Source organism: Chelonoidis abingdonii, chromosome 7 (assembly GCF_003597395.2).
Source record: "Chelonoidis abingdonii isolate Lonesome George chromosome 7, CheloAbing_2.0, whole genome shotgun sequence".
In the NCBI taxonomy this organism is placed as follows: Eukaryota; Metazoa; Chordata; order Testudines; family Testudinidae; genus Chelonoidis; species Chelonoidis abingdonii.
This window is the reverse complement of record NC_133775.1, coordinates 77,325,911-77,339,064: the sequence shown is the minus strand read 5'-3', so window position 1 is coordinate 77,339,064 and position 13,154 is coordinate 77,325,911. Positions and strand designations below refer to the sequence as shown.

The 13,154-nt window shown below is 38.9% G+C and overlaps 1 protein-coding gene across 6 annotated transcripts in view; it reads right to left on the bottom strand.

Moving 5' to 3' along the window:
* FBXW11 (F-box and WD repeat domain containing 11) overlaps positions 1 to 12,890 on the bottom strand; it is a 117,439-nt gene extending 104,549 nt beyond the window's left edge. For 2 of the 6 annotated variants that reach the window (XM_032768695.2, XM_075068062.1), the window contains exon 1: positions 12,614 to 12,798. In XM_032768695.2, coding sequence (XP_032624586.1) covers positions 12,614 to 12,658 — 45 coding nt within the window. In that variant the 5' untranslated portion in view covers positions 12,659 to 12,798. Of the gene's footprint in view, positions 1 to 1,428; positions 1,509 to 12,613 lie in introns of all 6 variants that reach the window. The other 4 variants (XM_032768700.2, XM_032768699.2, XM_032768698.2 and 1 more) reach the window with 4 other exon arrangements.
* Positions 12,891 to 13,154: the final 264 nt, after the last annotated feature.

The following is a 13,154-nucleotide window of genomic DNA, read 5'->3' as shown; positions in this document are numbered from 1 at the left end:
TAAACGCAACTACAGTTTTTTATATATAAATAAAAGACTACAGACCAAGGAAATGTATAATTCAGCAAAACAAGAATCACACAAGAGCACAAGACCTAACCACAAAAGTTACTTCTATATTAAAAACTGACTATCGTAAGAATCTTTGTTTTAAATACAAGTAATGATTTTCTGCAGAAGAGAACACACAAAGATGCCCCAGAAGTATCAAACTTGGACAGCAGTTAAGGTTAAACCAGATGTAAATCTAAAAATACAGGAAATGGGAGACTCCTGAAAAGCTAACAAGGGATGTGTTGTCCTCAACATGCTGAGTTTAGTGTTACTACAATTAGGAATTATACACAAATCTGTTGCAGATGAGAGGACAGAGGATGAAGAACATTGGAAATATATGGAATACCTTGTCAAGAGAAGTCCATTAAAGTAATTTAAGAGAGAGTAAAGCTGAATGGTAGCACAGGTAGAATGCCTAAATAGCCCTCTGCTAACTTAAGATAAGTACCCTTTTTCTGTCCAGCAATCTCCTTTGTACTTAAAACACCTCCCCACCTCCCTACTACATACATTACCTTTCAGAGCGGTTTAAAAAAAATTCTAACATTGTACTATTTTAGAGATATTTCAATCTCTCTGAGAAAAATCTATTCTAGGTCACTTGAAAACTACAACTGAGCAAAAGCAATTTGTACCAATCTACTGTAAAATCAACCTGCTGTAACTCAACAAAAATTGCTCATGAAAGAATCATTCAAACTGGCTCATTTGTGTTTTATAAACTAACTACATTCTAAATGTAACTTTTATTAAGAGTTCAAAAATGTCATACACCAAGCGCTATCTACACTAGGATTTCTAATCGTGTTTTAGCTCCTCATCAGTACACGCACAACTAGAAACTGTACTGCAGACAAAGAAAAACATTTGTTCCTTTTATAAATTAACAATTGTAAATTGTAGAGAACACATGACAGTACATGGTTAAAAAAATCATAGGATACATAGGTTCAGCAATGTAACAATGCTTAATAAAAAAAGTCCTGGAAGTCTGAACTTCTTTAGCCCCTTCAAAAAAAAAAAAAAAAAAACAGTGTTTTTTCCTCCCAATTTTGTCTTGTATACTACCTACTTTGAACATCCATGCATGCCTAAATATTGTTTTCTATTTCACCAGGAGATACAAAGTTTATGGATTGTAGTCTGTTCTAAAAATGTATCCGTGAGCAAAAGTAACTTGCTAAAAAGTTATACATGTATATACTGAACATATTTATTGTTTTTTAAACTAAAAAACACACAATAAATAGCTAACATTTTTTCATCCTGTAATATTTTCAAGGAGATAATGCAGAAAAAGCGAAGTGTTGAACTTTCAGACAAATGCAACTAAGCAGAAGCAGTAAGATATAGTACAGGGTAATTTCTTACCTGAAACTTTGTTTCTGAGCTCCAGATCCACCAATCCAGAATGAATGGGGATTCGAATGGGGTTTCCTTCTCAGACTTGTCTGTCAAAAGAGAGCAGCCAATCATCTTCAGCTTGGTGTACCTACTTCTTTCTTGAACGAAATCCCAATTATGTACTCCTAATGCTGTTAGAAAGACAAGGCAACCTATACAGCTTACTATGACTCCAGTAGCAACTAAATTTAGAGGGGTCACCGGATTGGTGGATCTAAGACAAAGAAACTAATTTACAGAGAAGAAATTGCTCTTTCCCATGCCCTGAATCAACCAATCCAGAACAAGTGCTTTTAGATCAAAAAATCATTTTACCAAGATTAAGAGAGATGAGAATAAACTATTACTCAAAGAATGAAGAATGTGCTATAGCCTCAACCACCATTTACATACAGGGAATATGTTTAATTAATTACTAGAAGGCTAATTTCCAGGTTTCCAAAACAGGCATCGCTTCTTAACTCATGATGCTGGTTCTCTCTCAAAAAGCTGCTCTACTAAACTGCCTCCACATACATGCTTTGAACCATTCTACTACAATGATTCTTGGCCTTTTTCTGAGTCCCAAAACAAATTCAATTTTTCCTGAGTGCCCCTAGTAACAGGTAACCTTAACAGCTTTTCTAATCTGAATCATGCCAGAGTTCACTGTATTTGTAGTATCACTGTCTTTCTGAAAAATTAATCACAGAAAACTGCAAGATAAGATAAACCATTCTCTTAACCAAGATAATTATTAGAAAAATTTGTCCTCTATATTGCCACAATCAAATGACAAAGCCTAAAATCAAAGGCAGTTCCTGTGCTACCTTTAGATGTATATTCAGCTTATAAAGTGGGTTTAAGTGGCAAAGATACTAGAGCAAAGGTTTCAAATTGTGGTCCGTGGCCCACGAGCTCCATTCAGATGGTCCGCGGTTCCTTCTAAGGTGCATGCCTGGGTAGCTGCACGTGTGAGAATGAAGAGCCACCCACTAATTAGTGGAGCCACGCGTGCCTAGACCCTGGAGAAGACACACATGTAAGGTGAAGTGGTGGCTGGGGGGCGGGGGGGGGAAACAGGTGTTAGGGGAAAGTGGGATAAGGGGGGGCGGAATTTGGGATGTATTGAGAAAGAGGCGACTTGCCACAGCTCCAGGGCTGCAGAGAAAAGAGACGGCCCTCCTTCCTGGCCTCAGCTCTGTGGCTGCTGTGGCACAGGAGACATGCCCCTCTTTACCAGCCCCAGCGAGGTGGCTATCACAGAGGAGAAGAAAGGGCACATCCATCGCATTAGAAAGGTAGACTACTGATATTAAAATATGAGTTGTGTGCTTTTATTTGTAGAACAAAAAAATGTTTATTATGCTTTTTTATATAGTGTTTTTATCCAAAGCGCTTTACAATAGTTAGCTAATGGTACAAACAACATTTGGAAAGATCATTAAATGGTCCGCCGAGACCATCAGAAATTTTCAAGTGGTCCATGAAGAAAAAAAAAGTTTGAGAACCACTGTATTAGAAGAAGCCTTCAAGAACACAACCACTATAAGATGAATCCTGCAGAGCTTATTGAGCCTCTTGCACCACTAACTGTGGATATGTATCCTAAACAGACTGAAATCCCTTTGTCCAGATATTGCTCAAAAAAGTCTAAAGTTACAAAGATACATAATTTTTTTTTATTTATTTTTTTAGAGTATCTATCCTCACATTAGGAAAAGAAAACTTTTGCTAGAACTTGGGAAGATACTGTCAGGGCCATCAGTTCCAATACTTTTGCTTTCCTCATCAACCCCTCCCACAAGCCAGTGCATTGATTGTTCCAGTATCTCCTCAGGAAGTGCCGCATACATCAAAACAAAGGGACTTTGGAGAAAGATGGGAGAAAAACAACTGCCATTCACATTGGTTGTGTGTACCACTAATTTATCAAATCTGAAACTGCCTGGAATCAACTAGGGAAAGGATCGTCTGCACCTTTGTGTTCATTTGTTACTTTATTGCAGACATATCAATAAGTCTGCTGCAAAATAACATTTCAAAAAGACAAACAGACTTAAGAGTTTGACATTAGGTCCAATCTTTGATTTCAAAAGGACCTCAATAGTTGCCATGTACATCACAACTAAGCAAGCCACAAGATGTCTAGGAATATGACTCTCACACATAAAGAGCACAACATAGCTTCTCAGGTAGTAAGAAAGCCACCTGAAATACCTAAATGAACCATTTCTCCAAGCAACGACAGAGTCAGAGAGTCATGAGAAGGAATGACCAAGTTACCATGAAGGCATCTCCTAAAAGTTCTGTGGAAATATGTTGCAGCGTAGGTCTCAATTTCTTTGGAAGTGAAAACCTGCATCACGGAGACCCAACTTGAATGTCAAAGTTTCCTTAGAGGGATAGCCGTGTTAGTCTGGATCTGTAAAAGCAGCAAAGAGTCCTGTGGTACCTTACAGATTAACAGACGTATTGAAGCATGAGCTTTTCGTGGATATTCACCCACATAAGCTCATGCTCCAATACATCTGTTAGTCTATAAAGTGCCACAGGACTCTTTGCTGCTTTTAAAGTTTCCTTGTTAATTTTAGTTGCCTGGGCAGAGGTATCTCCCTATTTAACAATTCTAATCAACTATAAACTCTCAATGACTCAAACTGATAAACTATTTGCCATACACAAAGATTGAAGATTAAAATTAAAATGTTGTGCAAATTGTTGCCAAAGACTAAAAATTCTATGTTCAACTGGCATTGCTACATATTTTTAAAAGCTTAGTAAGTTATTAATAAAATGAAGTCTTTTCAGCCATCACCGCAAAAAAGTGTACACTCCACAAATGACATTAGTAAAGATCCAGAGACTAGAATTTAATATTCAAGGACAGAATTTATCAAAACTAGAATTATTGATGGAGCTGCATGGATTACAGAATTGACACAATATAGTGAGCCTTTCACCTGTAGGTCACTGGTTCAAAAAAAAAAAAAAAATGCAGTTACTTAAAACTGATCCTTAACAGCAATTTAGCAGATTATGTAAAAAGATCCTTGGTCTCAATTCCTAGCGAGCAGGGGCCTACATCAAAAAGATCACTACAATTTTCACCCTTATTTGAACAAAATGGGCCTTGGTAGCTGAAATACCTTCTAACCCCTAATGATGAAGGTTGAAACACGAGTGCAACTGTGTGGAAAAGCTTGGATTACTACTGCCAGGGCTATAGCTGTGTGTGAATAAATAGGTGACTTTGATTTCCCCAGCTCTTTTTTTTTTTACTGGAAGTAAATTTACTTGATGTTCATGAAGTTACTTCTTTTTCAAACTAATTTTTTTAAGTATGACATGCATTCAAGTATTTTAGCACCAGAAGGTATTGGTCATCTACTACTAAAACACCGGCAAATAACTTGTGGAAAACAATACCTTGAACACGGTAGGCTGTACAATATAACAAAGCAGGTTAACCAGAGTAGTCACAGCACGGAGGTCACAAATTGGGAGAAAGGATTTTGTTATGCCACAGGCTTGCAAAATGTTTACAATCTACCATAGTTTAATAAAATGTCCTTAATGTTCACTGTATGCATCTGGGAAATGTGTCCTCCAAACACAGAGAGAACAAAGTGGAAATGCCTGGCCGTGCCCACTGGCACAATCTTTTCTCTGTTAATTTGGAAAGTTCAGTGAAGTGGATATATTCTGCAATTAATGATCAACTAACAATACTTGTACGTGCAAATGTTACACTGAGAACTTAGAGAATATAACAATAAAACAGATAGTAACATCAGTATAAAAGAATGTCACTATAGGAAAAAGCAGGAACATAATGAAGCATGTTATTTATAAACATTCATTTAAAATGACTCCGTGTACATTCCTATTTCTCTCCCTTTCCATTGTTTCCTCACTCCCTTCTTTGAAAAAAATCATGTTAGAGCAGCACTCCCTTACCTCTATGCTTCCTTATTCTCCTCAATCTTTTCCTTTCCTGTTGGCATCCTTACTATACCATCTACTTCATTTAGAACCTCTGAGCTGCAAAGTAAGAAGCAATAGCAGTTTCACTTTGCACACCAGGCCACAATGCTTAAAAGCAGAAAGAAATGTACCATTCTAGGAAAAAGGTTTAAGATTAAATTCAAGATGCCAATGCAACAGTGACTTTTGAAGTCGATAACATTACTGCAGTAAACAATATGCATCAAAGAACAAATGCCAAATTGATACATCAGGTAGCAAGGGTGTTTCAGAGGACAGGGAAGGAAAGGAGGAAAGAAAAAAAAGGGTACTGCATCCAACCATCAAAACATACTCCCAAGCCCCATCCACGGCATAACCTGCACTGAGCCATTTTACTGAAGTAACCAGGAAAGATCATGCAATGCATACCAGAAGTCCAAGTCTGCAGTAATGCTTAGAATAACCCTGCTTAGAGAATGCTGATACAATCAACACTGTCTGTGAAATATGCAAGGTACAGGGGATACCATGCACTTCCAATCAGTTTTAGAAACAGGAGAGGCCCAACTGAAAGTTTCAGATATACAAGTGCATGATGACCATAGGAATGCATTGGCATGTAACACCATAGTTCTGGCAACACTGTAGTACCCTTCCAGTCTACAACCAATATTTTAAGTGTTAGAGCTTCAATCTAAAAGTATTCTGGCTCAAACTAACCTATTTAGAAAATTCAAATCAATTGTCATGCAACTACCTCACTGGTGTCTTGCATACAGTAGAGCTTTGAGTGTACAAGGCAATTTAAAAGTGATAATTTCATAGCTGTTCCCATAAAAGCAGCATTTATTACTTCTTCTCTATGACGTTTAAGGCTGCTACTATAAAAATACAGGTCAATGCTTAAAGATTCACTCTTCTTTTTCCCCTAATCCTTTTCTTTTTCTTGAACTCCCCTCCTCTCCTCCACACATCTAAATTCCAGCACATCTCCCTTCTTACTCTTGTAAATCCTTTTCCTCACTTCATCTTCTGGCACTGGCTTTCCCCAAGATCTCACCTTCCTCCCCTCTCTGTCCATTTTCCTCACTCCATCACCATCACCCACACTTTGCTGGCTCCAATCTAAGTAAACTCATTCCTATTCATTTTCTTCACAACTCAATCCCTGACACTGACAAAGTCACACCAATCTGTGTACTCTATACATTCACTTCCACCTCACAGCACTCTTCAAAAGAGACTCTCCCTTTCTGGCAGCATGTGTAGCTGCAGTCTTCTCACATCTCCTGCCTTGAGATGACTCCTCTCTCCTGCAACTTTAAGCCATTTTCTCCAGTCACTCCCTCCAGCACACACCACCTCTCCTTCCTTTCTCCTCTGCATGGGATTGTCTACTATCCTGCAGTCTTATTTGCCTTTTCCCCTGACATTTCATTGCTCTCCTTCCTTTATCCCAGTCCACTACACAATCACAAGTGGTTTCAATCTCCATGTTGCTGACCCACCAACTCTGCCAAAGTCATGACTGTAGATTGTGAGAAGCAATAGGCAAGATTGGTAAGTATCAATCCTACTGAGAGAGCACACTCACCAGTTATTACTCAGGTTCACAACCTAGAAGTCTTGTTAGTTCCACATTTGCTTCAGGACTTCCAGGTACGAAGTGTTGCCAAGATTATTTTATCAGCTACATTTGGCAAGAAGAGTACCTCCTTTTCTTTCAACTGCAGACAACCATTATCCATCTCTCTTGGACCTCAAGATGGACTAATTATAATAACCTGTAGACTGGACAGACCCTTAAAACCATCTGGAAACTTAAGCTGGTGAAGAATGCAACTGCCCACTTGCTTAGCAGTGTTTTGTACAGACAGTATATTACAGTGCTGCTCTGAGAGCTGCCTGAGTTGCAGAATAGTTTCCAGGTGGAATCCTGAAGGGTTTTTATTTCTTAAGTCCTAAATTGTTTGGGTTACAGCTACCTCCTCCAATTGTGATCACCCAGATAGCTTAAGCTAGCATGCACTTGGTTTACTAGGGAAGGAGTTGCTGATGAAGTATGTTCATGTGAAACACTTGATTCTGGAATTCAGTTGCCTTCTGGATTGAAGACCTTCAGCACACATTGCATGGCTTTTCCAGGAGGAAGTGGAGAGTTTTTTGGCAGGAGCTTCAATTATAGTTAATTTATTATTTACACTGTGGCACTTAAATGCTGGACTGTTTGTATTAGATGGGCAGAAGCTCCAGGCCATAAAAGTAATTTGTTAAGGAAGATGCCTTTCATCTATGCATTTTTAAAATACATGTTTAAGAAGGGTATAAACAGGTGCTTTACAAATCGCAAATTAATCTTACTTCTAAATCCTTGTCCTTCTATAACCCTCCCACTCCACTGCAGTGTTATATTTAATTTAGACTGTAAGCTCTTCAGGGCAGGGATGTGTGTTTGTAAAGTGACATGCATACCAAGAGTGCTGTAGAAATACTGAAGATAGCAAGAAAAATCTTTGAACATGCTTGGCTTCCTACCTTGATAAACAAGTCTTATGAATCCACCAAAACAACTAAGGCCTGAGAATAAGGACTTGTGTTTCCACCCTTAACCAGATCTTATGGTGCACCATTAATCTTACAAATATGTACTTTGTTTTATATTAGATATACAATATTTTCCCCTCTAGCGCTTCCTTTCACAACCATACATTATGCAAGTCGCCAATAAATTTTATGCTACCAATTAAAAAACATGGTGATAAAATAAACAGTGCAGCGGAATGAAAAGGACACTTTTAAACAGAAAACAAAGTACACAAGTTATCAATCTTTGATAAATATATATTTCTAGTAGTGTCAAATACCACAGAATGGATTTTACTGAAAGGATAATGAAACTAAATGTTACATTATATTCAGAGTTTAAATGCCATTCAGAACTTGGAGCCAAAAATACCATTTATCAAAACGGATGGGTGAAAATTTTGCTCATTTTCATATCTTCTTAGGATAAAGTGCAGAAAATAATTTGATTTCTTGAGTGGTAGGAAGGTTACATTTACCTAACTTTACAAAGTATAATTCAAAAGTGTTATTTTTATGCGTTCATGGAAAGTTAGGGATAAAAAAAGCCTTTTGGATCATTCTAGTCAGTTATCTGTTCTGGTTACCTCCTTACTGTGTATTTTTTAGTGATTTGTCCAGTCTATACAATGCATTTCACCAAAACTGGGTAACTACTACTTTACTATGATATTTGATATTAAAGTCATAGCAATTGTATCATTCATTTTCATAGTCCAGATGGCACATCTACTGCAGTCTAGAAACAAGTTGGACTCCCAAGTTTCATATTTCCAGAGTATGTTCTCCAAGCAACATATTCCATGCCTGCAAAAGAGGCTATTCAACCTTAGCTACTACTACCACCATATGAAAGTAACACTGCTATATGCTCGACCTCTTTCACCAGAGGTTAAGTACTAGTAAAGTTAATAAGCCAAGGTGGAAAGATTTGCAAAAGTAAAATAAGATTATCTAAAATGCAAGCTGTCCTGTAGAATGTTTAAATAAATGAGTAGAGTAGGTAGCACACTCACTAAAGCTTATTTGGAGAATAACAGATGCAATTTAGAAACTTTAAAATATTTCACACTTAGCTTTACAAACAACAATTATCACTCTAGTGTTAGTTTTTTTAGTTGTTGTTTTTTTAATAAATGCAATCAAGCTAAAGAACAATTGAAAGCTAGAACATCATGGTCTGAAACTCTCAAACTATTAGCATATTGATACATTATCTTTTGTTTATCCCTGAATTCAGTCACACAGAATTACATTCCAGTTGCTACTGAGAACACTCACCACACATTTGCAAAAAACACGTATAATCAAATACATATTCATTCCCAGCCTTTGATGCAGTAGATGCAGTAACCAAAACACTAATTGCTATACCAAACAGGAAGGCACAAAAAAGCTTGCCTTTATAATCTTAATGCTTGTATCTTATTTCACTTACAAGAAACATTCTAAATGCAAAAATGCTGAAATAAAGCTTGTGTTTTAAAACAGTCTCCATTTTAGAGATGCTGGCTAACATCAAGAACAGTTGACCAAAAAAAAAAGATTGCATATTCTATTCAAATGTCCTTTGCTAGTCTTTTTTTTTTGTACATACTGCTTTTCATTTGTGCTTACTTTACAGTTCCCAATTTTCCACAAAATCTTAAGTCTAATATCTCTTTTGAGAAACAAGGCAAAACATTATCAAGTTGTTAAAAAATAAATGTTTGTTTATGAAGACTGTAAATTCTGTATAATTTTTAGCTCAAGAACAAAAGTATGTTTTACTTTTAATGCTAGTAAAGGCAATATTAAGTGTAAAAATATAGCCATATTTACAAACTGTTTTCTATGCAATAATTTGTAAGATATACTTTTTTCCCTTCATCTTGTTAAACTTTACTTTTATTAATTTTATAGAAAAACAGCAACTCTGGCTTTTATCCTAAACATTCACTCTTTAGGAGCACTGCAAATCTATACATACATTAGACAAAGTAACCATACATTTTATTGGATTCCTATTGCATAACACAAAGAAGCTTTAATTTTTGTTCTTCAAAGAGATCCAAAATCTTCTGAAGTATTTTTTCAAAAAATCTCATCATTGCCTCCCCCCTCCCCATTTCCCAGAAGTAATCATAGCTAGATTTGCCACAATTAAATCATTTAAAATTTTTATTTGCTTCAGTTAGTTAGCAACACAATAAAACCAAAAATTATTAAAATGCAGGTGAGGCAGCCAAAAGACCACCAAGAAAGCTAAGTAAAAACTACTCTACCTACCTGGCTTAAACACCAGTTAAATTTTAGCACACAGCCACCATGAGTAACTACCCATTATATGATGCAAAATAGCCCCTAGAATTCAGCTTGAATATTTTATATGCAATGCTTTTTGTTACTTATATCTACATAAAACTTACTACTGAACAACTAAATTTTTCCTCCAACTGATGCCTTGACTGGCATCACCAGCTATTGTTTGTAACACTACAAGCCATTAACATGAAGGAGATTCTGATGTCATCAACATTTAGTGGCACCACTAAATAAGTAAGGATCAAGGAAATAAGTTCATTAAGAACAGCTACTTAGCTACAGCCCTCCGTGATCAGCAACGAGTTAATGAAATGCAGAAAGCATGATGGTAAAATGACTTTCAGAGAAGCTCTTGAATTTCTGCTACTTCGTAAAAAGAACAAGATATAACAGTGCTCAACCAGGATGTGCAGATTTTATAAAGAGAGTTCACAGGCTTCCCAAACCAGGTAGTTTGCTCAGACTATATTACTAACAGCATGTGGACATGCCTAAAAAAATGCCAATTTGTGTCATTTATGCCTATACAACACCTAACACAATTCAAATAGTAAGATCTCTCTTGCATGCTTTAACTGACCATCTACATTAATTTATATCACTGAAATAAGATTAGCCATACTGGCTCAGACCAATAGTCCATCTAGTCCAGCATCCTGTCTTCCAACAGTGAACAGCGCAGATGCTTCAGATGGAATGAACAGAACAAGGCAATCATCAAGTCTAGCATCTAGGAGCCCCACTCATGGACAAGACCCCATTGTGCTAGGCACTATATAAAAACAGAAGATAGCTATGCACTATTACATTTAAATTTCTAATAGGTAATGTTTAATGCAGGCAAACTAATACACAGAAAATATTAATCTTGATCACCCATTCTAATCTTTCCCAGCCACTAATTTAAAAACACACTTGCCCCCCCTCAGATTATATTATAATTCCTTTAACATTTTATGATTGCTCTTACTATTTCTATAAAGAACTCCTCCCTTCCTCACAGCCAATTTTCTGGCAACCTAAATTTACTGGCATAAACATTCAGTCTTATAGTACATCAACTATAGTACCCAATTTTTTGTTAAGTTACACAGTTTGGAAAATTATTTACTGCATTGAACAATTCACAAAAGGTTTACTGCTACTGCTTCAAAAAATAAATTAACTCAGTAAATGCTTGCTCACTGAAATAAAAAAATCTCTTTTCAAACTACAAACTTCAGGCTTAAGGAGTAAAAAGAATTACAAAAAGATTTTATATACACTAGTCACTGTAAAAACACTGTATTAATTACAAAATATATTTGGTGGAAACAGACCTGAATGCTAAGATATAAATTCTTTACATTCTAAGACAAACCCCTTTACATACTTGGTAATCAATTTAACCAAGTGATTCAAAAATACTGAGTACCAAAGATTGTTTCGTTATAACCTATACTCAAGCGAAAGTTAAAACACAAGATGCTGCATCTCAGGAGGATCTCCACGAACAAAAAAAGACAACGACTAAATTGTGAATGTCATCTTGTTTAAAAAACCATTTGTTTAGCATTTTTTTTAATATATGCCACATAATCCACACAAATCAACTATTATTTGTAGAATTCAGTAAATCTTTTAAACTACTCGTCAAATCCTAAAAAAATAAAATCCATCACAAGCCCTTTTCAACTGCTCTCATAACGAAGGCTTTGAGATCCTGATGTAGGGGGGTCCATATTTTTGGGAGGGGAGTGGCTTATTTGTTGAGTGACAGGCCGAGGTTATTCTGGGGAACAATGAATGGGAGTGGGGCGAATGGGGGGGCCAGAGGACAGGAGCGGGACTAGAGTGGGATGCCAGGAAGAATGAGGGAGGCCCATTTCCTGGCCCTAGGGGTCTTGTCTTGGGAAAGGCAGGGGGCTCCCAAAGCCCAGCCCCGCTCACCAAGCCGCCATTCGGGGGGCAGAGGGATGATCCCGATCTCGCACCTTCCACAAGGCCCGGGCGAATTCAAATGTCACCTTCGCTCGGGGCGCGTAGGAGAAAGCCTCCCACCACTGCGGGGGGCTTCAGTCTAGCGCCCTCGGCTGTAGGGGCCGGGGGCGGCCTCCTCTCCCAAGGCCTAGGCCCGCTCCCCCCACGGCGGGGCCTACTCCTGGCTCAGCGCGGAACCTGGAGGCCCTCTCCGCCCCGCCGCTCTCCTGCCGGCGGGACGAAAGGGGGCGCCGTCCTAGAGGGGAAGCGACGAGGAGGGACCGGTAGGGAAACCTCGGGGTGGGGGAAGGGCTGTTCCGGTCGGCGGGCGCTCCGGGGTGGTGGGGGGGTCACTCACCATCAGCTCGATAGTCTTGTCCTCGATCACGGAGTCGGGCTCCATAGCGGCGGGCCGCTCCTCGTCCCCTCCCCCCTCCCGCAGCGCGGAACCGAAACCCCACTAGATCCAATCTCGGGCCGCCACCCCCGCACCTCCAGCTGCTCCCTCCCCCCGCCCGCCGGACAGACGGATGGACGCACGCTGTAGCCGCCGCGGCGTACCCGCGCCGCGTACCCGGAACAGGAAGCGCCGCACCAACGGCCTCACCCCTCGAACCCGAACGTCCGCGCAGCCTACAACTCCCGGCAAGCTCCGCGGCCCCTTCACCACACAGCGCGCAAAGGACTACAATTCCCAAGAGGTATCGCGCCCAGAGGCTGTCCGGGGAAGCTGGGCCGGGAGGCCATCTTAGTGCATGCTGGGAGTTGGAGTCTTTTGAAAGTAGGGACAGAGACCATCATGGGGGATGAGGTGGGGTCACAGCCTTTCGTGCCCTCACCCCGTCTAGGCTGCCAGGCCAGGGCACTTCCTAGGCTAAGTCAGGGTGACGGGGGATATA